General features: G+C 37.6%; 2 protein-coding genes and 1 long non-coding RNA gene across 12 annotated transcripts; 2 read left to right on the top strand and 1 right to left on the bottom strand.

Annotated features, from left to right (window-relative positions):
* Nucleotides 1-358: 358 nt before the first annotated feature.
* Nucleotides 359-2,704, top strand: LOC122566144 (RPA-interacting protein). 2 transcript variants are annotated; one of them, XM_043722974.1, is made up of 3 exons: nucleotides 359-590; nucleotides 729-960; nucleotides 1,026-2,704. In XM_043722974.1, exons 1-3 carry the CDS (start codon nucleotides 489-491, stop codon nucleotides 1,358-1,360), a joined length of 669 nt encoding a protein of 222 aa, XP_043578909.1. In that variant the 5' UTR covers nucleotides 359-488; the 3' UTR covers nucleotides 1,361-2,704. The 2 variants fall into 2 exon arrangements, with proteins under 2 accessions (XP_043578909.1, XP_043578910.1); XM_043722975.1 differs by having other exon boundaries at nucleotides 483-624.
* Nucleotides 1,604-27,374, bottom strand: LOC122566132 (carbohydrate-responsive element-binding protein). 9 transcript variants are annotated; one of them, XM_043722929.1, is made up of 16 exons: nucleotides 27,076-27,374; nucleotides 22,609-22,978; nucleotides 12,305-12,411; nucleotides 8,301-8,374; nucleotides 7,535-7,660; nucleotides 7,022-7,256; nucleotides 6,697-6,792; nucleotides 6,339-6,612; nucleotides 5,727-6,264; nucleotides 5,418-5,597; nucleotides 5,145-5,289; nucleotides 4,780-4,877; nucleotides 4,044-4,507; nucleotides 3,829-3,952; nucleotides 3,611-3,740; nucleotides 1,604-3,474 (listed from the first exon to the last, which is right to left on the bottom strand). In XM_043722929.1, the coding sequence occupies exons 2-16, from the start codon at nucleotides 22,959-22,961 to the stop codon at nucleotides 3,353-3,355; spliced, it is 3,066 nt and encodes a 1,021-aa protein (XP_043578864.1). In that variant the 5' UTR covers nucleotides 22,962-22,978; nucleotides 27,076-27,374; the 3' UTR covers nucleotides 1,604-3,352. The 9 variants fall into 9 exon arrangements, with proteins under 9 accessions (XP_043578864.1, XP_043578860.1, XP_043578865.1 ...); XM_043722925.1 differs by having other exon boundaries at nucleotides 4,780-4,985; nucleotides 27,076-27,372; XM_043722930.1 differs by having other exon boundaries at nucleotides 7,022-7,235; nucleotides 27,076-27,371.
* Nucleotides 13,165-19,426, top strand: LOC122566152. Its single transcript, XR_006316411.1, has 3 exons — nucleotides 13,165-13,467; nucleotides 15,115-15,199; nucleotides 15,280-19,426. It is a non-coding gene; the product is annotated as an uncharacterized LOC122566152 (long non-coding RNA).

The following is a 27,374-nucleotide window of genomic DNA, read 5'->3' as shown; positions in this document are numbered from 1 at the left end:
TTGTCTACCTTCATTTCCTCTGTAATATAATTTTCGCATTAATTTAACGTTTACATATACATAAATACGCTATAAACATTTAATTGTAAGGGATATACAGGGTGAAGAAAAGAGTTTATGACTTTTAGGATAGATAGTACTTACCAAATTATGAAAAAGATCCTAATAAACATGGGTCGAAAAATTAATAGTTTCCAAGCTATGAAGAATTTTTTGTTTTGGTTGAAACGAGTAACTCTCGTTTTCAGAGCTATGAAAACATTTTAACTCTTTTTTGTTTTATCCTGATAATAATTAATTCTGCAATCCAAATTTATATTTAAACAGAATTTGCATCTGCGCATGCGTAGCACTCGAATGAGCTTTTTATCATGCCTCGATCAGAGTAGTAGCGATATTTGTAAACGTCAATCTACTCTGTGTTGTTTTGTATTATCTGTTTTCGTATAATTTCAATATAAAATAGTATTTGATTATAAAAGAAATACATGGAGAATCGAAGTCCAACCATGAGTATAAAATTAAAAATTAGGAACAGTGCTAATAAACTTAGACACAGTTCTCCGAAATTGCAAGAGGTCTTGCGAGAGGTTAGCCGTCTGATATTCTCCAATTTGTAATTCTGTAAATTTAAGATTAATAAAATTCATATGCAATCCAATATAATGCTTTGTCAATTGTGTCGTATTCCAACAAAAATTTATCAATGCAATAAAATTTAATTTTAGAGATGTCGAGAAAGAATGAGAGAGAAACGTGGACAATTATTTAATAAACGTAGACTTGGTTTGGAAAGTAATTCGAGAGATGTACAAGATACGTTGACTGAAATCGTACGTAAAGAATTTAATAATCTCGTAACTAGAGATCTTGATCCGGCTTTTTTTGACAATACATCGTTTCTTAATGAATTGCTTAATCAAGAAGAAGAATTAGAAAATGAAATACTCAGTGAAGAAGGTGAAATAAATAGTTTTAATTGTTACTCTATATAGCAAATTGTAATGTTTATCTGTTATTTATAGAACAGTGGATATTACAAGAATATGAAAAAATGACACAAGAGGAAATTGAAATATTAGCTCTCACTGCAGACGAACAAGACAAAGAAGTTATTTGTCCTATATGTCAGAGATCTAATTTAACACAAAAACAAAATAATGTAACTTGTATATCTTGTGATTTTGCATTGAATAATTGTATCAGTGTAAAGGAAGTAGGATGTCGTATTAATAACTGTGTGAATAATCATTCTGCGCAATGTAGAAAAACACCTAGCTTTTTTCCTCTGTCTGAGAACAATAAGATATCCTTGTATCTAGCTTGTGACGAATGTTCCACCTGGGCATCAATAATATAAGTTTTGATTCCCCCTTTAATTATTAAAAGATTGCAGGAATAATACAATCACTGAAAAGAACTATATTTTTTTATATAATCAATGTCCAATTTAAGTTTTTAGTAATAATCCCTTAATACATAGTGCACTTGATGGACATTTGAATGAAACTTAATGGTGGATATCAGACTAATATCCAGAAAAGAATTTAGATAATAAAATGCTTCTTTTTAAATAAAATGTTAGAAATAAAAAAAACATGAATAAAAAATTAACAATATTTAATGCTAAGCTCATAGGAGAGAGAGAAAGTAAAATTTAATTTCTTTTAAGGTAATTATCAGAATAACAATACATGGATTTTTATAAGATTATATGATACATATTGTACAAAAAACATCCCCCTTTGTTGATTTCTTTATATTATTTATCACTTATACATACACAATGTAAAGTTAAATAAAAAACAACTGCATATTGTAAAAATTAATTGAACAGGCATTTGCAAAATGTAAAATTTATACTTTTACAATCGTTGAAACAACTTTAGAAGTTCTTAAAGATTGTTCACCGCTTACAACATTTTGCTATATACAATTGATATTAAAGCTAACAATATTACAATATGCAGAAGTCTTTTATAGCTTAAGCTCTAATGGTTGAATTCTTTTATAAATGATTTGTACATTATCACATGAAATTTCGTATTAAAAACTTCATATTTAATAACATTAATAGTATATAATAAACTTGTAATTTGTGAGCAACCCATTTTTTTTACTTCATATGCGTTTAATTATCTGCAATATAAACTTTTTATCCTTTCAAAGTTATTACTATGCAAGTATCAATAGCTGTATTATTCGTCATAGAATACAAGATCGAACTTGAAAATATTTAGTTTTAAACTGCAGTTTTCACGCTAAAAGGTTAATCAGATATTTTCAACAATGTATGTTTCTTACTCCAGTCTCTTGTTATAATTTCATGGCACCGATTTCATCTAGGTATACTCAAGTACATATTTTCAAGTAACATAAAAAAATGTAATTAATTACTTGACGTTAATTATAAATGATTCATTATTCGTCGACCTTAACAAAAGACTTTCTAAAAGTAAATGATTTTTTGACGAAAGTTATTTATATTTCAACTATTATAAAAATATACCAACTGTGTAACATATAATTAAGTCCGCAATATACTTTTACGAATATATTTATCTTAAAAATAGTAAGAAACGATATCTAAAAAGAAAGAGAATAATTTCCAAAGATAATGATTTCCTTCTCTTTATCATTGTCATAAACGACGTATTTAGATAAAAACAAGCATAGTAAAAATATAATGGAATGGTTTGCTCTACACATTTTTCCTTCCTTTTTTTTTATGTATGTATGATCAAGTATTACAATGAATTTAATGAAGCATCGAGAAGAAAAAAGAAAGGAATTTATCGCAAAAATTTGTTATTGCAATTTATGAAAATGTAAAGTTATATATAATTCTTTTCTTAATGCTGAGTGAACATAAACGTAACGCATATAATATAATTACCTAATAAATACGAATGTCCTTTCTCATTTTTTATAATATTTTATGCGAACATATGAACAATTGCGATAGCCGCTATAAAAAAAAAGGATGTTCAAATCTCAATGTGTTCCAAATTTGTAACAGTCTGTATATCATAATATATATTTTGTTAAATGTTTGCGAGTAAATTCATGTACATCTTTATATACTCTTTTAACGATTAATTATTAAATTTTATGGTCACAATTTTTAGAAGGATAGGGAAAAATTGCACTTTAAGTTCTTTCCATTCTCAACCGCAATCGTTGCAAAAGGAAATCTGAAGGTCTACTACTGTAAAAAAGAATCGTCTTTAAGAATTTTCACGTGTTTCTCTCCTAAATTGGCTTACTGCTACGGTAACTGCTTTTCTTTCGCACGTTCTTTCGAAGGTCTAAGCAAATCACGTTTCGCGACTTATTCGCATATTATAATTGGTCACTGAGTTGATCGTCGCCGTTCCGTGCGATTAACTGCTGCGAGTGCTTCTTCGGGCAGGCGACCAGGATCTGATAGAATATCAGTGGCAGTACACAGATATCTTAGGGAGTTCAGAACGGCTACAGTTGAAGACAAGGAATGATTAACAATTAAAAATGATTAATGACCAATAATTCCGCGTATTTATAAATGTAACTTATTAATATTAATACTTTATTATGCCACTGCTAATGTTTTGTTGTAAAAGATACGAACCTGGTCTGAGATCAACGAGTGAGCAATGTTGCTCGACCCACAATATTGTACTTCTATATAGATCTTCAATACTCGCGGTGGATACCGAGGTATTGAAAGAAATCATTAGAGGCTCAAGCAATACACTGAACTAATCATTTTCTAAGGAAATGTATAACATATGTTCACGAACGGAAACAGAGAAAAAAAAACCATAAAAAGTGTTTTAAGAAGGATACGATCCAAAATTTCCAATTCTCCCGTGTACGCGTGCGTACATACTCATCGAACATCTCCTTCATCTTACTAGTTCTGTGTCTAGAAATTGGAGCACCCGTTGCAGGAAGCATGGATTGGCAATTACTGTAACAAAGTGTTCAATATATAAGTTTTATATGACAATTTAAAGGAAATAATAATATTAATTGTTGTCATTTTTTAATTCCCTTATTACCTAATAGACGTATTAAGGCACTCGATTTGATGTCTTAAAGTATCCATCTCCTCCTTCAACTGATTCCTCTCCGCCCTTAACTGCCTGATATAATCTGCTCCTTTTTGCAGCATAGCGGCTTTGCTCATCTTCGTGTTCGGATTTTGATTAAGCTGCGGTATCAAACTGTGCAGCATGTCAAATCCATTTTTAATATTATATCTACGTTTTTGTTCCGCATGAATGTGCCCGACTCGTCTTTGTTCTTTGTATTGTCCCCGTTCTGATTCACCTTTTATGTAACCTCTACTCGGTGACAATGGGCTTCCTATACTCATCGGACTGTGCAAAGGACTGAGGTTTAACCCTTGAGGACTGTGCGCGTTAGAACTATCCTTTGGTGACCCGGGACTATTTTGTGACTGATGCGCTTGGGTGTTTGTATTTAATAGCATTTGTTGGCTGCAAGTAGTCTGTTGCATTGCCTAATATGCAACATACAGTTGAACACGTCATATAACATTATACAAGCCGAAGATTTATTATCGTCGGTATTAATGTTACGTAATATAATATCTTTATGTGACTTATTATTTAAGTCCTCGTGGTTCAAACTAAAGAGTTTCATCTACTACGTATGCTGTTATAGCGTAAAAACGTTGGGTCAATTTTATGAATATTAGAGAGTACCCTCTTCTTAAACGACACTGATTTAAATAACTTTTGATTTCGAAATAAGATGCAATAAAAAATATACCTGTTGCTGCGGTTGCACTTGCATCGTAGATGTTTGCATGGTTTGGACAGTGACCGGCGTGGTAATATGGTGAGTGGTTGTTACCTGCGTAGGCGAAGCTGAAGGTGGAAACATAGGTAAGATGTGTTTCATAGTAGTAGTTGTTTGGGTCACTGTCGGCATTACATTATCAGCCGTCATATTCATTGTGTGTACACCAGATGTGTCTATGTAACGATATTGAAGCTCTCATAATATTCTTTATCGATAAAATATATAATACCGTGTGATCGATTTCTCAATAATTTGTGCGTCATGTCGCCATTAAATGATTTGTAAAATATAGAGAAAAGCCGTACAAAGATTACGTTTCTTAAAATACATACTATTCGTGAGTAACTGTGCGAGCAAAACATTGTTATTTAGATTTAGAGCGGGATCGCTCGCCGCTGATACTAATGGTGGCGGATGGATTCTTGATGCGGTTAAGGACGAACTACTTCGAGACCTATTCCTTGCTTTCATCTGATACTGAAACAGAAAACATTTTCGTGATTTCATTATAAATTTGTTCAACTTCCTATGCTTCGTATAACACGAAGAAAATGGAAAAAATTGATTTATATTTCATATGGTATTATTGCAGCTTGTGTATGAACCTTGGGTACGGCAAAAACTTCCTCTTTCTCCGAATTGGACGCGGCAGGTTGCGGTAACAATTTCGTAGGTTGTACGGTCGGCGTGGTGAGATCCAAACCGGAGGGTCTGCACTGTAACAGTATCGGTGATTGCGACGGTTGCTCCGCGGAAACCGATACGACTTGTTGTGGTGGGTGTGTCTGAAAAATATCACGATAATCTGTTTCTATTGCTAATCATAGTCTCCTGCCTCGTTAATGCATTATTCAAATCGAACAGCACATTTCAATGAAACAAAACGTATCACGTCGTATCTGTGAAATAAATACCTTGAAATTATTGGTGTTGAATTTGCATTGCTGCGCATTAAAGTTCTGCGGAAGTGTGGGAAACTTGTAACACTGTTGCGGTTGAACGACTTTGTACGGTTTTGATGAGATCGGTGCGACCGGTGGTAGAGGCCTGATGCTCCTGTGTTGCGTCGACACTGTAGAATTCGTTTGTCCAAAAGATTGCTGCACCGTTACCAGATTTTGAACATGAGCAGCGATAGGCGGGATTTGATTAGCATGAGCAGACTGGTCGTTCAACGCTGGCATCTGCACTTGATTTTGAACCGGTGTTAGTTGAACGGATTGGATCTCCATGGCGTAAGGTTGTTGCTGCGAAGCTTGTTGTTGTTGGTACGCTGAATTTTGTTGTTGCGCTGTTCGTTGATACGTTGATGTCCGTTGTTGCTGAGGTTGCTGGATCACTCGACTATTCCTCGAAGAAACTCTACTCGGTCGACTTTTTTCCCTGACAGGTTGACTGGTTGCAGCGGGTTCATAACTTTGTTGTATGGTACTATAATTCTCACTCAGAGTTCTATAACGTGCATGTAAAAGTTAAAATAGAATTTCATTGTAAAACATTCTAAGTAACGAACGATCGATGCTCACATATTATTCCTGAACGCATTCGTTGGCTCTGGCTGAGGTTGAGTATATATTTTAGCGGTGTATTGCAGATTCTGTATAGTACCTCCTTGTTCGTTCTGTGCTAACGCTGGCTGCTGTGAAGCTTGCTCGTTCTTTGCTGCTGATTCTTGGCTCAGCTCGTTTATCTGATTCATAGGCGTCATTAAGTCGAGATCAGGATAGTTCGTGTTCAAGGTACTATTTCGAAACATGTCGTCCTCTTCCGGGACAGGGGGCAACTTTGAATTTAAAAACTCTAAAAAGATTACCGATTTATGAATATTATTAATTAATTATCGTCCATACCTGTAACATAGTGAATTTTATGTTGATCGGATACCTTGCAACGGTTCAAGAGTGTCCATAAAATCATCTAAATTTGGCTGGAGCGGTCCCAAGCTGGGTTGTATAAAATCCGCCAGACTAGCTCCACGCGCTACAATTATAAGCAACCGTATAAAATAAAGTTTATCGTGTCATCTATTTCAATACATGTACATTAACTAGACTGTCTCGCGTTGTTTCTTTCAACTTTTGTCGTTCCCGCTTTCTATTACAACGCTCTAATTATCGACACGCATATTACTCTGTTTTATCATCTCCGCCATCCTTATCGGTGTTTCGCTTATTTTTGTTTTATATAATTTTATTTTTTAGCGAATTACCAATTTCTCTCGGATCGGGAAAGTATATCGGTTGATTTGAACTGATTGTCGAAAATAACGTATCAGTCATGAGCTCCATGTAATCTTCATCAACCATCATACTCTCTCCTCCTGGAGTCCCACTGGTCCCACCGTGTGTGCTGCCTGTACCTGTTCCATAGTTGCCCGAGATCCCCAATCCATTGCCCCAATCTAACACGTCCATCGATTCCATCTGAAACGATACCGCCATTTTCTACTATGAATAAGAAATACCAGTGGTTCTTAGAAATTTTCTAAAATTCAAATGTATTTTCTTCCGTTTTTCTTTTATCTTTCGAAGTTAAAGCTTTATTTCACGATAAGGAAACTAAGGGAAATTACGTTCTGAAACTCGACCGAATTGAAAGATACATTTGCTTGAAATTTGATAAATTTATCGAGGCGAATGCAATAGCAATACGCCTATATTTAATTCTCAGTTTCATGGAAATTTAATCGTAGAAAATTTGTGACTAGTGGATTGACGAATACCATCTCGGTGCCATCCTTGTTCGTCCAGCCAAGGATTTTGTTCCGGTAGAACATACGCCATTTCTTGTACTCCGCAGTAACCGCAGCAAGTTTTCGCTTCCAGTATTTGCCCTCTAAGACTACCGCCTGATAAGAAACACATCTTTTAAATTTATGTACGTCGTTATCGAGTTGCAAAACTTTACAACTGCTATCGATCGAGTTCTTTCATTACAAAATACAGGGTGTCTCAAAATTAATTTCGCATAAATTAAAGAACATAAGAAAACAATTGGCATTTTTACAGTGTGCGCTCAAACGTTGGTGAACTGATTTCTCTCTCTCTCTTTCTCTATCGATCTTTCAACGTCGTGCAGTTATTTTTAACGCAATTACAAAAATAATTCTCTGTAACCAGGAAGTTTAACAGACGTCGTTTAAACGATCCATTACCCTGCATTTACAAAGCACTTTTCGAATATACCGCTGATTCCTAGACTCAATTGCGATCTGTTTTAAGTGGATTGTTTGACAGTCTCTACTTTTAAACGGTGGAGAGCTGCTGTTTGGTTTGCAGGACACGCTCACTTTTGCGCGCGTAATACGACCATCGTCTTCAACGTCTAACTTCAAAGAAGATAACGACGGTTCCTTTGTTCTTTCAAGTAGTCGAGGCAATAAACAAAAATTGTTCGATCTCACTTCGAGACACTCTGCGCAAGATCGCCGTAAGAAAAATGCTCGACAAGCATCGAATTCTTATCATTTAAGCGATAACTAAACGTACCTCGGGTTTATTATGAGTATCAACATCCAACGGAGACGCGAACTGGCACACCAGCGTGTTCTGCTTCAATATAACTGAAATGATACAAAGATAAGTGAAACTCGCGCTGTAACATGCGTCTATCACCGATCCTCCTCACAAAAAAAAAACCGGAAAAAAATTAAATTTTTTGATTTTCTTATTTCACGATACAAATTTACCTTATCTTACGTCATCCGCTAATTCTTCCCTCTTTAAGAAAAAAAAAAAAAAAAAAGAAAAGTGAGATATCAAATATTAAAAAAGATATTCTTCTTTGTAATATAAATTTGCCTTATTCTACGACGAATTTAACAAGCTCTTGTAGAAACAATAGAAAAGTACGTTACGGTGAAAAATGATCTAAAGGAAGCGGCAATATCTGTTTCACCGGATTAAAAAAGAACAAAAATTGCAATCTCTAGCGATGGCATGCAACTGGATTCGCGTACATCGATTCAACGGAACCACGACTGATCGAATGCGCTTGTAAAGGTAGCACAATGATTTCGTAGCTACGAAAAGATCGATTTTTCCAAGAGAAGAACGTCGCGTCTTTTTATTTGAGAAAGAAAAAGTTCATATACGAACCACGATGCGTGCTCCTTCGACGAACTTAATTGAGTCGACCACGCGAACGTTTGAAACGATTAGTTAGCTGCCCTTCGACCTACGGCCATGCTCGATATGCTCGTTGCATCGGAGAAGAGACGCAAGCGTCCCGATGCCGACTTTGCGGCGACGCATTTTGTAGCGCACTCGCGAAATAATTCTCGTAAACACTAACGACAGCAGGTACAAAGTCCTGCGATGCTGTCTCGATTGCGAATTAAAGTCGATGTCCCTCCGTTTCACGCCTCCAACTCGATCAAGTTTCCGTTTCGACTTTGCTCGTGCTGCACCTTTCCTATCCTTTTCCCTTGATGCACAAATTTCGTCCCGTTAATCGAACGAAACGACGTTCAAGCGAAAACTTAAAACGATGTCGCGTTAAGAAAAGTATGTTCGATCGACCTACGGCGACGATAAAAAATACAGAAGAGCGTAAAATTTGTAAAAAAAAAAAAGAAAAAAAAGGAGAAAGAAGAGAAAAATTGGAGCGATTCGAAGAAATGGAGTTGGCGTTTTAAAATAAATTTGCAAGAATTTGCGGAATATTCTTGCGGAATAGTAAAATCGCAGATATTCGCTTCGAATGGAAAACAAAGATATGCGACAAACAAATTGTTATCGATCTCGATTGCGTATCGGGTCGAACGGGAAATATCACGTTTATTTATTTTCACTCGGCGATCGAACGCGAATTGTACGTAAAATCCGCGAACGTTGCGCTACACGATTCTCAGCGTGAGCAAAGTGTCAACGAACGAGGAACCACTCGAGATTCTTTTCTTTTACATCAATTCGTCCGAAGCTAAGCTACGTAGAACTTACACGACTTTCCGTGTCTCTCGATCTTGCTAGTGACCTCGTTCGCTTTTAAATTTTGGCATTATCACCACGTGACGCTGTTTTATTTCTTTCTCGTTATTACATCTAACTATGGCTCTTTGCTCGATCGGTTGGTATTTTATTCGTTAATCGACGAGAAACAAGTAAATGAATATTTGTAAGGCTGACGAGTGGACAATCGGGAACGCGGAGGCGGTGGATTTAAAAATAGCACTCGCGGCGATCGAAATGTCAGTGAACGAGATACGGTTTTGCGCTCGCTCGTGTCTCTTGCACAATTCAAGCGGATCGGTTTATTTAAAAGTACATATTCTCGCCTATGTGATCTCAACACCTATCGATGTATCATCCTTTCTTCGTTAAAATTAACCCGTCCACTAGTCTTAAATCTTAGTAACAAATGGTACAAATCTTTATTTCTCTTAAAAAAAAAAAAAAAAAAAAAAAAGAAAAAGAAATAAATAAGAAATAAAAATAAGAATAATTCCTCGTTCGTTCGATAACGTAGCCACTAGCTCTATTTTACGTCACTGATCCAAAGACCTTAACTTGGATTTCTTTTTAATCGCCTGCTCCGCTGAACTTTACCTCGGTCGATTCCTCCGGTGCTTCGATTCCCAACGAACTTACTTTCTAACTTGGAACTTGTTTCGAAACTAACCCGAAATATTTAGGTCGACTATTATCGGAATCGGTCTCGTGCGACGTGAAAAGCCGTTTCGATTTCCTTAAAAGTTGGAAGTTGCAAGCCGAACGGATGGGAGGAACGACGCAATTTCGCCGCGACTAAGAATTTCGAATTTCCTGGTATGACGGTATTCGCGAAACTGAAGTTTGCTCGAAAGTTTCGCAGCAACTTGCGAAGAAACTACGCGCGGTAGCCGCTGGCGGGGATTCTTTGTCACTGGTGTGTCACGTGCAAGATATTTCTTTATTTTATACGCCACCACGGCCTATCGTCTTATTTTCGCGACTGAATATCTTGAATCAATTTAATTTGGCTTTAGATTATGTTTTATCTCGATCCACTCTTGTTTTTCGATCGTAACTGAAAAACCGTGACTGTCTTCCAAATTCTTTGCAGAATAAATTCCTGAATTTTTTTTTCGACCGTGCGATTCTCCAACCGACGAAAGATGGTTTTAACCCTTAAAGTCTATCTATACCTGGCTCTGACGTACCTGCCTCTATCTGCCCCCGGATGCACCTGGTATACTTTTGCAAGCGAAAAATTTAAGAAGGTAAAATCAAGTTGAAGCATCCAGTAGCGTATTTAGGGATATAGAAAGTAGCGAGTTGTTGCTTTTAGTTGTTCAAGAATGAAATTTGTATTTAACAGCGAACCAGGAGCAGCAGAAAGTATTGGGTTGGGAACTAAGTGACTGCGGATTTCGTCATTAATGGTGGCAATGACAAAATTAGGGTCGTTGTCGACCCAATAGCAAAGTTATCGTTTGCAGCGGTGTCTTGTAAATGAAATCGCGGGACGATGATGTTAAAACTAAATTCGCACCGGGTGAAATTTTATCCGTGATCGTCGTCGAGGGATAAACGGCGCGATCGAACAGAGAAAATAGGAACATCGGGACGGCGTAGTTTAAATTTCGAAAGAATTTTCCGCGTTACGAAAAGAGTAGCACGATACTAGTATCGATATCAAGACTTTCGTAATTTGAAATTTATCGTGGTCCGGACGAGCAACTTTTTCGTTTAAAAACGAAGGAAACGATGGTTTAAGCGAACGAATAAAGGGGAGGAAGCGATTAATTCCAAGCGAAATAATCTTTGAGCGATTCTAAAGGTTCACAAGTTTCGACTAACACGAACGCTGTTTCGTGATTTCGATGCTTGGAAAATTGTAATGGCTCGAAATAACTTCAAATGCGATACGATTGCGATCGATAGGTTTTCGTAATCGGTGTGGTCCGGACTGCTACGATTTAAGATGAAACTCAACAGTTTATTTGAACAGATGGGAAACACGAGCAACGTAAAATTCTAATTTCGTTGTAAAGACGGAAGAATACAGAACGTAAATAGGTGTGGAACGTTCAAGTTTTCGAAAACGCCTTTCTTCTTTTTGCCGGCTCATTCCCCGACGAACACTGTGACCCTCGAACCGTAACCGTTGACCATGACAAGTTGGCCGAGGGGAAAAAAGTTGTCGCTACGAGAAAAATAAAACTAACGATCGTCGTTATCACGGCGGCCTCGGGTTATCGCGCGAAACGATTGTTAAAGGCCTAAAGGTTAAAGCAAAATTTAAACTTGTTTCGAGGTGTTAATTTGTCCCGGGATTCGCCTACTATTTCCGGTTACATCGCCTGTACTTTTTCTATCTATACATCTTTTCGAAAGAATCCACGTCTTTTATACAATTGGCGTTGCTTCGTCAAATATCCGCGTAACATCCTGATCGGCTTAATTTCTGATCGTTTCAACGATCTTACTCGTATTGAACATACGTTATTTTTATATTTATAGTGCATCGACGGTCGTGGTTCTGCGTTCTGTTCACACGTGCGTTTCCTTACATTGCATGTGCCAGCACCTCCATATCACGTTGTTCAGTCTAATCTTGTCCTTCCATCTCAGCCTGATCCCTTTGAACCGATTCCACTTGGGCGATGTCAATTTCTGTCTGGAACAAATTCAAATGCCCATACGTCATACCACTGTAAACCCAAATTCCGAGCGTTTGATCGACGAACCGCGCGCATTTTATACGAGTTCGTCGTTTCGTTATACGAACGCTATTATTGGAAAGAAATGAAATATTCGTTGGACGAAGGTGGAAGATAAATTTCAATCGTTGGACTTGAGAAGCTTTCTAACAATAAAGAAAAAGAAAAAAAGGAAAGAATACAATTTGGTGAGAGACGATGGAAAGAACGCAAGAGAAGTTGAACGATACGTGAAAGTGAAAATCTGCGAATCGATCGTAAAATGACTCAACCTAAAAGTTATTTGCTCAAATCACCGTAAAAACAAGATATACCCGGAGAAACATCTTGAAACGAGCGAATGTAAATCGTCGGCAAACAGCTTGAAAACTTAAGACAAGACACGAAACGCAAACACAAAGTTTATCTGCTTTTGTGGAATATAGTTGGAGCAAGTTAGCGTAGTAAGTTAGCGTCGTAGTAAAGTACTCGGCAACTAATCGACGGAGCTTTGGAACATCCAGATAAGATTTCCAGGGCTAAGAAAGACTAATCGATCCTTATCGAGACGTTTCCTCGTGGTTTAACGCCGCTTTCGCCACGATGCAACGTTCTCGGCAAATCCAATGGTTTAACGTTAGTCTCCCAAATGGAAAAATGGTTTCCTACATAGACGACCTACGTAAAAGTTTCGTGGATTACGCTATCTTTACGATATGATATTCTAACGACGTTCGATTCGCTAGCGGATTTATCGTCAAGGAAGCTACGTATGTTTGTTCGAACACGGTAAACACTTTCCCGCACTTATCCCAAGGAGGAGGAGCGGGCTAAATATAAGCGAGACAGAACGAGCAGCGAATAGACGAGATAGAACGAACCGAAATACTGTGACTTTGGGTTTGGTAGATTGGAAACAACGATGACCTGTTCGCTGAAATATCCACGAGCGAGTCGAAGGAAATTGTTATTTTCACTAATGGAAAAACTGCTTACGCGATCCGATTTATGTTATCGGCGAAATCCTACGAGGCGTAAGTTACACAAGGCACGTCTTCTCATTTTACAGCACAAATCTCGTTCTTTGCATTTTAACGATTACGTCTCGATCCTTCGTCTTGCCTTTCTTTTCCGAGACAACGCGTATACCATCGCCATCCTGCACAACGGAACAAGAATCGAACGATCTACGTAAGAATTTACCGTCGGAACAAGTTTTTCGTTATCAAAGTTCGCGGCGATGTAACATCGTGGAAAAGTCAACAGCTGGAAATGGTAGGAAGATTTCCACTAACAAGCGTTCGCGTTACTACGAGTGCCGCGGATATTCCTCCTTTCTTGGCATGGGACTCTGATCACCCGAGTCCACTGTCAGCATTTTATTTTTACGTAGATTAAATCGATTAGATAAGAGGAGAAATAAGGGCAGAGGCGACACACAGGCTGCGCCGAATCTTTCCAACTTATTACGTTTATGCAATTTATTTATATATTTCAGTTACGGCATATCAAAGTTTCCAGCAACGAATTTATCAAAGTCGAGAGATAAAATTATTTTTCATTTTTCAAATATAACGCATATTATATGCGTGGTGGTTAAACGTTTGAATTTCTTCCGAGATCGTGATCGTATTACGCGGGAAAAATATCATAATCGTAATAATAATCAAAATTGTATAATACCTCTCAGAAAGATAAAATAATGTTTGTAGAAGAGTCGGGGGCGATTAGAAAATCGTCTTGGCTCGCTTCATCTTTAGAAAAGTTATCTGCCTGATCTCGATAAAGAGCTAAGATCAACGATATTAATTAAGAAAATTTTCCAAAGAAGATTCTCTGTACGATAAAAATGGGATTAATTGAATGATCAAATAAAGACAAAAATTCGTTGTGTGTGGTCTAATATCCGAGAAAGCGATTTTATTCTCCCATTTTGTTCTTTTATCGAGAATACAAAATTTAAATTCGAATTTAAATCGATTCCTTATCGATCATTTGCTACGCGAAATTATCGAGTTTGATTAGTCGGATTTCTCAAAATCTCCAGTCCCATGGAAAAACATATTTCCAACTGAACAACTCTTGTTAAAAATTAAATAATTCTCCCAAAAATGGATAAATTCTATCGTACAAGTGCAACATTAACAGAACGTCTGGATTTCTCTAGACTCTCAGCATCCGATGTAGCGGAATCTCATCATCCTCTATTAATACAACAATTAAATGGTTATCGCGTATCGGATGAGTGAACAGAACGAATCGTCGAAAGTGTACACGATAGCGAAATAACATCGAGGAATCAAGCCACTCGAACGCAAAGCCGTTCCTCGCGAGATCCACCTGTTTCTCTTTCTAAGCGTGATGAATACCATCGCGATTAATTAGCCGTGAACATCTCGTTATCAGATAACGATTTATTTGTTCGTCGTACAGCCGATGACTCGATCTATCCGACGGAGAAGAGCAAAGTCGATTATCACTCGTCGTTTTGTCATGGAATTTCCCTATTTCTTCTTTAGAGTTCACCATCGAACGCTTCGAGCTTCTTGCTTTTAATTTCAACTCTTTTACAAAGTTGCGTAATGTCAAATACGCTGTCATCCAGTACTTTTTTTTTCTTTTTTTCATTTTTTTTTGATACGCTGACATATTTGGAATTTCCTGTGCTTTTTATCTTTAAGGCAAAATTGTACGACACAGACTATCGTGCAATAATGAGTAGGCATGTTCGATCGGACGAAGAAAAATAAAGGCGATACAAGGAAAGTAAGAGATAAAATTTTAGATTTCTCCGACATCTTAAAACGATAGATAAGGTAAACTTGAAAGTTACGTATTTTTTACAGATATTCTTCGCAGCAACATTTTTATTTTCATCGATGAACATCGCAGTCATCGCATTACGTATCGTAATCCTAGACTTCGTCGTTGGGAAACAATATTCGTTTTGTAAATTTAAACGATCGATACTTGGACGCGGTGCAAAGAAGAAGAATGAAAATCCTACCACGCGTTTGTAACAATTTTCTTCCTAAATCTGGTTGGTTTACCAATCGAAAGATCATCATATCGAATACCACGCAACCAGAAAGAACTGGTGTACGAAGAATACGAGAAATAACAGGAAAGTCGTCGAAGAAGAATTCAGGAAGAATTAGAACGACTTAAAGACGCTCTGTTGTATTCCGCCTAAATAATTTCTCCATGCATCGATCGTCTTATTTTAAGAACGTACAGTAACAGCAGAATTTTTCAATTCTACGTACAGCTGATAGTTCTTAGCGCCGAAACGACTCGACAGATTCTTAAAGCTTCATCGATATTTTCCCAACGGTACCAACGTCGTGCAAACTGCGCGTCGAGATTTTTCGAATAAAATTTGAATATCTAAATGGTTTGTAGCTGGTGGCGATTGTAAGACGCGGGAACATTTCAACTCGGAAATGAATTCGATACGAGAACGTGTAATCTTCGTGGTAAATAATCACGTGTTTGTAACCGTGTTCCATTCGATGATGCGTGTTCACGCATTGAAGCAAAATTCCGAATTGCTCGTGTCGAGAAATTTATGCTCCCCCAATTACGTCATTGTTATAACGAGACGCTCCGTTATCTATGATACGAAAATACAAAGGAGCAAAGATTTCCTAACAATTCATCATCTTCGGTGACTCGTATCGCTGTAGGTTTAGTACGGATCACGAAAGTTTGTCACATGTTCATATATATCGAATTACACGAATCATCAGGTTCACTCACGTGACTGTTCGGTAAGATGCGTTGTTAAGCTTCATTCGGCGGAATGTGCAACCATATACATGTACACATGTATACATACATATAGGCGGAAATTGATAAAAACTCTGACGATAAGTGCAAATCGAGCATAGGAAGTGAAATCGGAAGAGACGTTTCACTGAAACAAAAGAGACGCGTAGCAAGCAGTAGGCAAATGCGACAAAGAAGAAGAAAAAGAAGAAGAAGAAGGAGAAGATGGGAAAAATCGATAGGAGCTTCAAAACGACTGCGTCGAGGAACGGAATCGAAAGATGCTTCGACGATCGAAACGAAAGAGCCAGATGAAGGGTGACGGACGATTACCAAGACACAAGAATAAGGAAAAAGAGGAGAAAATGTAAAAAGCAAGGAGAACTTGGAAACGGGTATAGATATAGAGATCGGGACCGAAGTTTTCCATAGTCGCGATAAAAGAGACGGTCGGAAGGTAATGAAGGAGTGTAAAGACCAACGACAGGAAGAAAAAGAAGCGGAAAAGCGAGCAAAAGCTTCGAAGGGAGTATAGCGATGGAAAATGAAAATTAAAAGAAACGAGATATCGTCAAATCAAAGGGTAGAGAAAAGAAGAATGCGAGGGTAGAAGAGAATCATTGAACGATAAAAAGGAGAAAAACAGGGTCTCGTGCGATGGAAAAGCGAGCGTGTTCGCGCCTATATTCGCGGGGAACACTGAGCGCACGCGAGCGGTGCCTCTGTGCTCGATGACGCAGTGGCCTTGCACGATAAAAGACACGTTGTGACACACAGGCCTTTACGGTAATTTAGCTCGATTTACTTTTTCGAGTTACGCGTGTCGCGAGAGAACGGCTACCGTGCAACCGGAGACCTGGCATGCTCCACGCTATCCCTTGCACGAGACCGTTTAGAAGTTCTCTACCTTCCTCCCACTGTCCTCCACCTCTCGCTCTCGCCCTCTCTTTCTCTCTCTCTCTTATCTACCTCTTTCATTCGCGGAAGTTTTACCGCAGCTTTACGAACAAATTGAGCTATTTAGCCTAATTCCTCAAACGCGTTGAAATCTATATTTTCGAACGCTGAGTTTGCGAACGTGAAAACTTTGAAACGAGCGTATCCGGTGCATCGAGGAACCTGAAGCTCTGCTTTAAGAAAATGATGAAACTTTTTGAACAAACGAAAACGAAATCGCGCGATATCTCGTGATTCTCGGATGACCGAAACGAGATCCGTTTGAAAATAATTCCTATTTACGGTGAAAAACCAGCCACTTAAAGTACCAAAAATTACCGATCGATCTTTTTCAAAAAAAAAAAAAAAAAAACGATCGATCAAACCTAATTGTATAAAGTACCTCCCGTCCAACCTACATCGAACAATATGTAAAAAAAGCGCTATTGATTTCCGTCCATTCAAGCGTCCATTCAACGTCGAATAGAACGATCGCGATACCTGCTTGAATAACGCAAACACGTGGTTTACTATCGAGCAATGAGTCGAACGGTATCAAGCAGGATCGTCAATGAACGTGTCACGTATCTTATCCATATACGGTATTTTACGCTATTTCACGGCATTTTACGGCTGGTGAATTGGGTTCGTGTCCAAGATAAGGCACGACCGCGGTAGGAAAACGTCGAGGACGAAGAAAAATCGAGTTAACCGGTATAAAAGGCTAAAATACAGTTACCTATCGAAACTATGCAACGTTTCTTATCGACGAAATACACTGTTTAAACACATCCAGGTACTTGCTTATTAGTCACAGTATTAGATATTATCATAGTTGAAACATTTACTATTACAAAGTGTGCGCAAGGCTATGAATAATAATATATGTTCGTTAATGAGGTCAATTAAAATTAGCATAGGGTAATTGCAATGTAAACACAGTCGTGATTTAAAATCGTTAAATTGCGCTATAATGGAAAAATGGTCAGATCTAATCTTCGTTTAGACGATCTCCATGGAATGCAATTTTGACGAGGCACAGAATTGCCAGCGCATTTCGGTATATTATCGCGAGTAGTCGTCTCGAAGCGCGTAACGACGACGAGGTCGCAACACGTGAAACTCTCTCGAAATAATGTTGTTCATAGGTTGCAGCGACAACAATGACGTCATTGCGGGCAGAACCGTGGACGTAACGCACTGGTCGAAGTCTAAGGGCTTCGTGAGATAAGCATTTCGACTCGACATTGTTCTTTCGACTTCTGAATCCGCGTTTTTTTTTTTCTCGAGTTTCTTATTTACGTACGCGATGATGTTTCACAGTTTTGTTTTTTTATTTTACTAGTAGAGTAACAAAACATCTAAATGACTTTCAAATCTCGCGTTATTTTTCCTCCTATTGACGTAAAATCATGCTAGTAAGCTAAATATGTAGATTACACGTATTATGTTGAGTAATAGTCGATTCACGATTTCTTAAGCTAAAGGAACACGTAATAAGATTATTATTACTTTCGTACGAAATCTATCCAATCAAGAAGTACAAATAAATACATTTATTTATCCCACTTCTCTATACTTTTAAACCTTTCGCGAGGAAAATATCGGATACACATATTTTTACGATCTTTCGACGATCTTTTTCACGTCTCTCGAAAATCATGCACCAGCGAGAAACGATCCAGCTTGTTACTTAAATCTGATCTTCAAATTTTAGAATAAATTCCGACAGATGTTTCTTACTTCGAAAAAACTAAGAAACTTCCCCCAAAAATTTTTGGATATTTTTAGACCAAATAGGAGAGATTTTCGGGCGTATCAGAGATACTTTACAATGCCGAGCAAATTATTGGTCGAGTACATCGATAAGATACAATAGGATTTATCAGCCATTCTTAGACACTCACACAACGGAAGGACAAGAGGCGTGTCAGAATTATTCCACCGATATATCTGATACGACTGCCGTCCCAGAAGCCTATCTCGCTTTCGATAAAATAACCTTTGGATTTAAACGAAGAAAAAAGAAATAGGCGAAAAAAAATAACATATATATATATATATGTATCTTATTGAGCCGCTAAAGATTCAAGAAAACGGCGTTGCTTTTCTTCTCTTTTCCTTCATTTTATTCTCATTCTTTGACACGGTGAACGTGTACGCGTAATTTACGAGCGTGTTGTTCAGGACGAACGTTTACGTTGCGTCATTATGACAATAATATCACCGTTCTTCCACTGATAAAGATATATACGTCTTTTCACTTCGCGCGTCCAATTGCAGTTCCGACGTAAATCATCATCAATCGATTAACCCTTTCATCGGGAAGACGGAACAATAACAATGGAACGCTATCGGCGGAATTACGATATCAGGTTCATTTATTATCCAATCGCCAGGACGGGCTAAAATAACGATTGACCGGCTGAATAAAGTAATGCGTTTACTCTGCGTATGGCTGAACTACATCCTACACCGTTAATTGTACGAAGTTCATTTTAACGTGTCTTATTGCATTCTGTTTTCTCTTCTTCTTTTCCTTTCTTTTTAACTTACAATAATTTATTATGCTTAATTTCCATTCGATGCGTTTCAACATTTATACTATTGCATAATTACCTAATATATTTCAATATAATTCTTGAAAGTAGGCAGGTCCACGACTTTATGATTTAATTGCCTATAATTCTCCCGTATTCCGTATAATTACAGATACGCTTATAAATAAAGATTTATGAACGTTTATGCAAATTCGAATTCTCATGGAACGAAATAGACTGACTGAGGAAAAAGAAAGATCCTAATAAGCCGAAATGATTGCCTTGCTCTTGATATTAGATATCGTTACAAGTACGTACGTATGTACTTCATTGTAGATATTTTGTACTTTCGTGTATAAAATACTTCGATGAAACGACGAATAAACGAAGGAATGCGGCTTTGATTATTGATTGGTTTATTTCTGATAGACCCAACACAATCATAAAGATAAGCACGCAATTGGTCGAAAGTGAGCATGTACGTAGCAACGCGTTACAGCGAGCAACATAGAGCAATACGGCTAGACACGACGATCGTTGTATGCATTCTGTATATTTTTATACGACGATAAATCACGATATAGACTATCTTCCATAGAATCTGACTTCTGACAATTAGAATCGGTTATTAAGAAAATATGTTTTACGTTGTACATTTTCTCGTTACGAGATACGAATTTTTCCCGTACAAATGACTGCCCGTAATTAACAAATTTCTTGCACTTTAATCGCTGGAATATAATTACAACGAAATCGTCGCAACAGCCGCAGAGATAAAAGATCAAGAACGATAACAAGATAGTACAATGTAACTAGCAGCAACTTCCTGTACGTTGTTGCGTGCAATTTATAGAAACCTTCGCGTTAAATCAACGTAACGTTTTTTATTTTCGTCAATGCATACTCTTCGTTTTTCATGATTCCTCTTTTTAGAATCTCTTTTCGTCCCCGTAATTGCTACTTATTAAATATTGTTCGCTCGAAATTATCGGTTACATAAAGAAGCTTGATAAACTACGGAATTTTTCGAACGTACCTCGTTTCGGAACAAAGGTTGTTTCTGATCGGCTAGATCGCTATAAATCGCCAGATATCGTGCGCAAAATCAGATGATCTCGATAGTATCGACCTACTTAGATCGATCGCGTTAAAATTAACTTTAATATCGTCGTAAATTCAGGCGAGAATTTCACGACGATCTTGCGACCAAATTCGTGTATCCGAAAGAAACGACACACGTTCTTTTCTTTTCTCCTTTTTCTCGCCAACTTTCGCAAGAGTAAGATACAACGAGATTGCGAGGCATAAAAATTGAATTACGGATAAAACCGTCGACCAAAATATTTATTTATATCCACGGGGCAGAAGTGTTTTCGCCATCTGGTCGATTCGACGTTAAAAATACTCCAAACAACGAGTCTTGTTCTCGATTACACTGCACTCGGATTACAGGACCTCGATATCGACTATTTCAGACCAACTTATAATCGATGCTCTCACAATGGTAAAATGACAAGAAAGACACGAAATCTAGATAAGCCTGTTTCCTTGCCCGATCTCAATAAAACTTTAGTTAGGCCGATCTAATGCTTGGATTCAAGCGCTAATCCTCCGTAATCGATCGATAGCTCATCAAACCTTCAAAATATCCAGGCTGATTAATCGACACATTAACTAGCCATTAAAAAAATAAAAGATCAAATTAATCCATTTTGCTGGTGTTAAACGGCGAACGATTAGATACAAAAGTAAAATCGAAAAAGTTCGACGATAAAGCGACAAATAATTTACTCCAAGAAATATTTCCAATTGGAGGAATTCGCACGAATTGCGAAACAACGCGAGTTTTTCATCAATTTATCGAAAGAACGACATGAAACAAGAGAGGAATGTTTATTAATCTTAATCGCTGTATCAGAGTATGTCGGCGTGTTCGCAACATTGCTGCGTTAAATTTCCAAAATACGGACAACGATCCATCGATTACGAGTACTTCTTCATATATGCCTTCGATCGTAACATTTTCAAACGGCGAGTTAGCTCGTCTTCGTTGATCGAGAGGTCGAAAGGATCTGAAGGAAGTCTACACGACGGGGTTCGAACGGTCCCGTATAGGGGAAACGGAAATTGTCGCGGAGGCAGACTGTCGGCTTCGTCGAGGCCGAGTTTAATTGCGGTGTTGTCGTTTGGTTCTACGGCCTCTTCTTCATTAATTCAATTGTCCGTTATCAGGCGGAATGCCGGCGGCACGGCATTTGTCCGGTTGCCGAGCTCGAAATACAGTTCCATCGAATCTGCGCTGTCCCACTAATCTCCCGAGGGAACCGATTGCGAGAGGAAACGCCACGCATTCGCTCGCGGGTTCTTGCAAAACGTCTGAACACTTTGAAATCACGAGACTGTTACAAGACGAGTACGCCACGCTTCTTTCCGCTCTATTCAATGGCACGACGGTATAAAGTTCGATTTTCCTTTCTATCGCTGAAACGCGATTTCTCACGACTTTGACGATTCCATGATCGATTCCGTGATAGATAATATATCGTATGTTAAGATCCATTTGTAATTTATATATGCGTTACCACTCATAACTATTCGAACGACTTGGATGGATGGATATTTCTTGAATAATTTAAATACAATTTATAGTTGGAACGGTATAATCGATATTCATTGCTTGGACTAAGAATCGTATGTGTTTATATAATAGCAGCTTGGATATTATTGGCTTGGCAACTAAGTGATTGCGGATTTTGGCATTAGGTGGTATTGATAAAACCCGCAATCACATAGTTGCCAAGCCAATAGTCGAAGCGAAAGAAAGCGTAGAGATTTGATAAAAATGATAAACGATACTTGCTGCTAACCTAAGAAAACAGGCGAAAGGAAAACAGATTCGCGAAGAAAACCCGAGGGAAAAGAGAAACTCACCTGTATGCGAGCGACATGCACTGGAACAACTTGTTCAAGGACGTTTCAATGCTGAGTTGCTGAGAAGTTTTGTCGTTCGAAGAGCTACTGGGAAATTTCTCTTGTAAAAATCCTGTGGAAGCGATAATCGCGATCCTGGCAGCTTCCTCGTCAGGCACTGGCACAGCAAGTTCATCTTCGTCGTCCTGGGCCTCTGCCTCGAAGTCAGAGACCATAAAGTGACCAGAGTGTATGGTCTCGCGAGAGTCTCTACCGCTGTTCTCTTTTCTCCCTGTCCCAGGACGATGAAAACTCTGGCTGGACGTTGTGGTCATCATTGTTAACGGCTTCCTGTACACCAGTTCGGCCTGCATCCCTCTTCAGCGCCACTCTGCGGATCACAGTTGCGTCGATACGCATTTTCACGCACGTTTTCCATTTTTTAAATTTTCATTCTTTTCTCTAATTTTGTTGTTACTCTTTTTTTTTTTTTTTTTTTTAAATACGAATCGCGTTTTTGTCATTAGCTTCAGATTTGTTCTCGGTCATCAATTTTTTACGATGAATATTATCGGAGATCGATAGGATTGCATCGATACAAAATTCAAAGGTTTTGCGGTAATATTGAAAGGGAGAGGGCGATACAATTTCCGTAAAAATTCCATAAAAACTTGTTAAAAAAATTCCATAAGTTTCTTACTTCGAATATTAACCGATTATGTATGATAAGTTGATCTGATTTCGAATTGCTTTGTGTTGGTTTATTCAAATTACTGTAACCTAAGGCTAAGTGCTATAGCATCTTTTAATATTTACTAATTGTAAGTGGGACAATTTCATTTTTTTAGCTGTATTCATAAAAACATAAATTTGCATAAATATCCGCTATCCAGCCACGACATGGCATTCTTAATACGGGAGCAACACAGCTTCGAAAAAAGAAGACTTAGAAAAAAAAAAAAGTATGAGTGGGCGATAAAGAAATACAAAGAAATCTAGAACGAGGTCGTTAACATAGAATTTAGTGGTGTTAGCCGACCTCGTTTCACAAAATCTCTCTGGATTACAAAGTCTACATGTTCAATCCCGATAGGATGAATCCTTCCCACCAGACACAACAAATTTATCGGACCGCTGATAAGTCTATAATTCTCTATTCGACGCTTGTCTATCTTTTTCGTTCATTAATATGAACTTTATTTCCGCGCTTGTTTTCATCTTCACTTCCGTTAACCCTGCGTCTTATTATATGCAGGAAGCTTTTCGTTAAACAATTTTTTAAGTATTTTTTTTTATAAAAATATTGTTACGATTGTCACGAAGCATTTTCAGTGTAATGAAAGAGAACGTTTCCCATTGGAACACATCCTTTGCCAACGTGCGAATTCAGAGCATGTAAACAACCTTTATGCCTGGTTGAACGACCGGGAATCGTTAAAGTCGCCGTTTCGGCCGCTTATTTCCATGAAAACGTGACCGCGCGCCAGAATTTTCGATGGTCAGTGACTTCTTCGACAGAACCGCAGACATCCCCTGTCTAAAATTAAACACCACACATATTTGCAGATCGACTGTCATTTACGAGCAAATACAAACAATTTTCTTTGCATTTAAAACCTCAACTTCCTAACCACATCATTGTTTACCGCCTTAACCCGCTTTTATGTTCTTGTGAAAAAATAAAAATTTCGATACAAAACATATTTTCGTATAATTCGTATTAATTTTTCTTATTTTTATTGATTGTATCGTACTCGATATAATTTGTTTTGCAGTTTATAAATTAACAAGATTTAATAAGAAAATGATGATAAATGTAGCGTTATAACGATACGATAACTTTATGATAAGGTAACTAGAATAAGACGCAACGACATTAAATCGGACATATGTTTATTTTAGTAAACTTAATTTACTTTTTGTACTATAACTTACAAGTAGGAATAGTGCTCGATCTTTGTCTTTGCGCATGGTGAATATAATGTAATTTATCCTTAATAAAAGGACACGTAAACGGATAAAAGATCCCTAAATAAAGAAATTGCGTCCGAAAGGTTGGTAATCTGAGCGATGAGTTAACTCGTCTTAATAGGTTAAAGATCGTACGGAAAAATGCCACATCAATTCGTACGTCTTTTCGTAGCGTTACTTCGCCTCTAAAGCACATTAACTTTTTTACTTATTGCATGTTAGCTTTTCTTATAAGCAAAATCCAATGAATATTAGAAAGTTGAGGATTGATTACAATGACAGAATTAATTAACATGCTGAGCCATAACGTAAAAAACTAATACATGTGGTTACACGCGTTGCAGAAGAACTAGGTAAGCCTAATATTTATTCATATAAGCGTGTTTTTATAATGCACATTTTTCTTATTTGTACTGCTTTGTTTAAACTACACGAAGTTACATATATTTGAATATGATGACAAAATTTAAAATTACTTGAAAACCCGCAACTTAGTTACCGACTGGCCCCAATCGTAATTCTGTAAAGTGTGAAAAATCGTGCTAGTTGTAAAAGAGTTAGCTTGAACGTATGTTCAACGGTTCGTCGATTTTAACATGCATTACGTGTTAGATACCTCTAATAAAGGTGCGTGGAAACCTTCACCGAGATACATGTTACGAAAACGTCTAACGGAAATCGAAGTCCATTTCTAATAGGCATCGAATAGTGCACACACGATATCACAAATTATAGGTTGATCCGTTATAACCGGTTTCGGGAATAGATCTTTTTCCATTTATCGACTAGGCATTAACAGCTGACGATATATCTTTATAAACGCATTGGAATTTACCAACATTATCCACAGGATAGATGAAATTCGTGCAATTATAATTTCAATCGCATGAACGTAAAATGTACTTATTACTTTTCGAACAGACGAATAAAATAGCATTTAGCCGTTGGTAAAAAGTTCCAAAGTCATACTTGACAATGATCATGATTTTACTAATATTGTTTACGGTATCACGTATTTCTTTTTTCTTTTTTTTGGCAATATTACGCAAGCAAGTTTATCAGAGCGGATTTCCTTTGCAACAATTCTATTTAATAAATGGCCTTAATATTCCACTACATTATTATCTTAAAAGTGTTAATGCCCTTTCACCCCGGAGTCACTTGGTATCGGTAAGGTTAACCGCTTTATCCGTTCGTATACGAAGGTTTTTTCCTTTCTCCGTGTGGCTTTAAAAATTCTGTTATATTTATAGAAAACAAAATATAGTAAGCATCGCTAATATAGCTATTGAAATTTTCTTATCGTAGAAAGCATGTTCTATGACCGTAAACTCTATCGATAATCTATCTCTATCGATAAATTAGAAGAGTAGAAAATGCGCGATCGTACACGAGGATAACAAGCAATACTTTCTGACGTAATCGCGAAATGCATACCATGCGTACTGTATCAAATGTTCCATTGTGATTCTATTTTGTTTAAACACTTGTCATCCCATCTTATGTATGGAAAGGCAATATTAGTATAACTGCGCGTTTCTGTTTCTGTAATCCGTATCGTTTCGCGAGGCTGGCTGTGTATCGAAGATAGAAACGAGCTTAGAGTTTTTATAAGACGCCAGAACTCTTTTCAAATGGGCACACCTCGATCTCTTATGTCTTATGTCTTATGCAACCATAGGTCGTATTTAGGAACTCGTCGCGGCGCAAACAAAAACATTCTGTTTCGCCCACACGTGCGCGTGGCCACGGGAAACGTGTTTTTTAGCTGGGGAAAACATGGCTGTCTTGATTACACGATAACAACAGCATATATTCAAATAGTTTGTCAGAATAACAGTATTACAAAAACTTCTACAAAACACGATAAGAATATTTCTAATCATTGCATAAGATAAACATACTACACGCTTCATTGCAAATATACGCATTAAGCAATAAAACGTAACGATCGTATGATACTTTAGATGAGAATCACGTTGAAAAACAATACTAATTTTTTATATTTCGTTTCTATGAAAATATACACAGAACGATATAGTATTTTGAAGAGTGAAGATAGATTTGGCAATGATACACGCATGGCACCTGTCACTATGTAGTATGGTTGTGAATCGAACGAGGAAAGTATGTACTGCGCGTACATTTTACTCCTTTCCTTTCATCGTGTTTGTCTATCATGGTTTAAAAGTCGCTTAGAATATCGCTTTGAATCGTCGTCTTTATCTTACTACCCTGTGGTAGAAATTGTATCGCGCGCTTCTTATACTTTGTAACAACTAACTAAAATCTTCTTGCATAAAAACATCGATGCAATCAAAAGATCTGCATAATATAGATTCGTCATTCGCGTAGAAAAAAAATTAGTCGATGATCGAAAACATACCCGAAGCGTATGCACGATGAGGATACGTTTATTTCGTGAATAATGAACACGTATGCGTAACACAGCACTTCTTGTAAAGAATCACCAGAATTCTTTATTGTCGACTTCTCTTTCTCTATCTGGCAACTCACCTCTCTTTTTCACTGCGTGTCACCACTCGTCGTTGATACGTACACACTGTTGCAACTTGACGACGAAATTTAACGATCTCTTTGTATTAATTTTCCCTCGATCTCGACCAATATCGTCGCACTCACGCTCGCCGTCAGGCTGGGCCGCGCGGCGCCGCGCCCGGACGAGGCCCGTACGCGTTATTAGACGGCATACGCTCGCTCATACTGCCAGTGACGCCATTTGCACGAATCCGCGTCTACGACGGACGACTAGCGACTCTGTGTCACACAGCTGACATGGGCGCGCTTACTCTGAC

This window comes from Bombus pyrosoma, linkage group LG3, assembly GCF_014825855.1.
Source record: "Bombus pyrosoma isolate SC7728 linkage group LG3, ASM1482585v1, whole genome shotgun sequence".
In the NCBI taxonomy this organism is placed as follows: Eukaryota; Metazoa; Arthropoda; class Insecta; order Hymenoptera; family Apidae; genus Bombus; species Bombus pyrosoma.
Note: the sequence above shows the minus strand (reverse complement) of the source record. Positions and strands in the feature narration are given on the sequence as shown.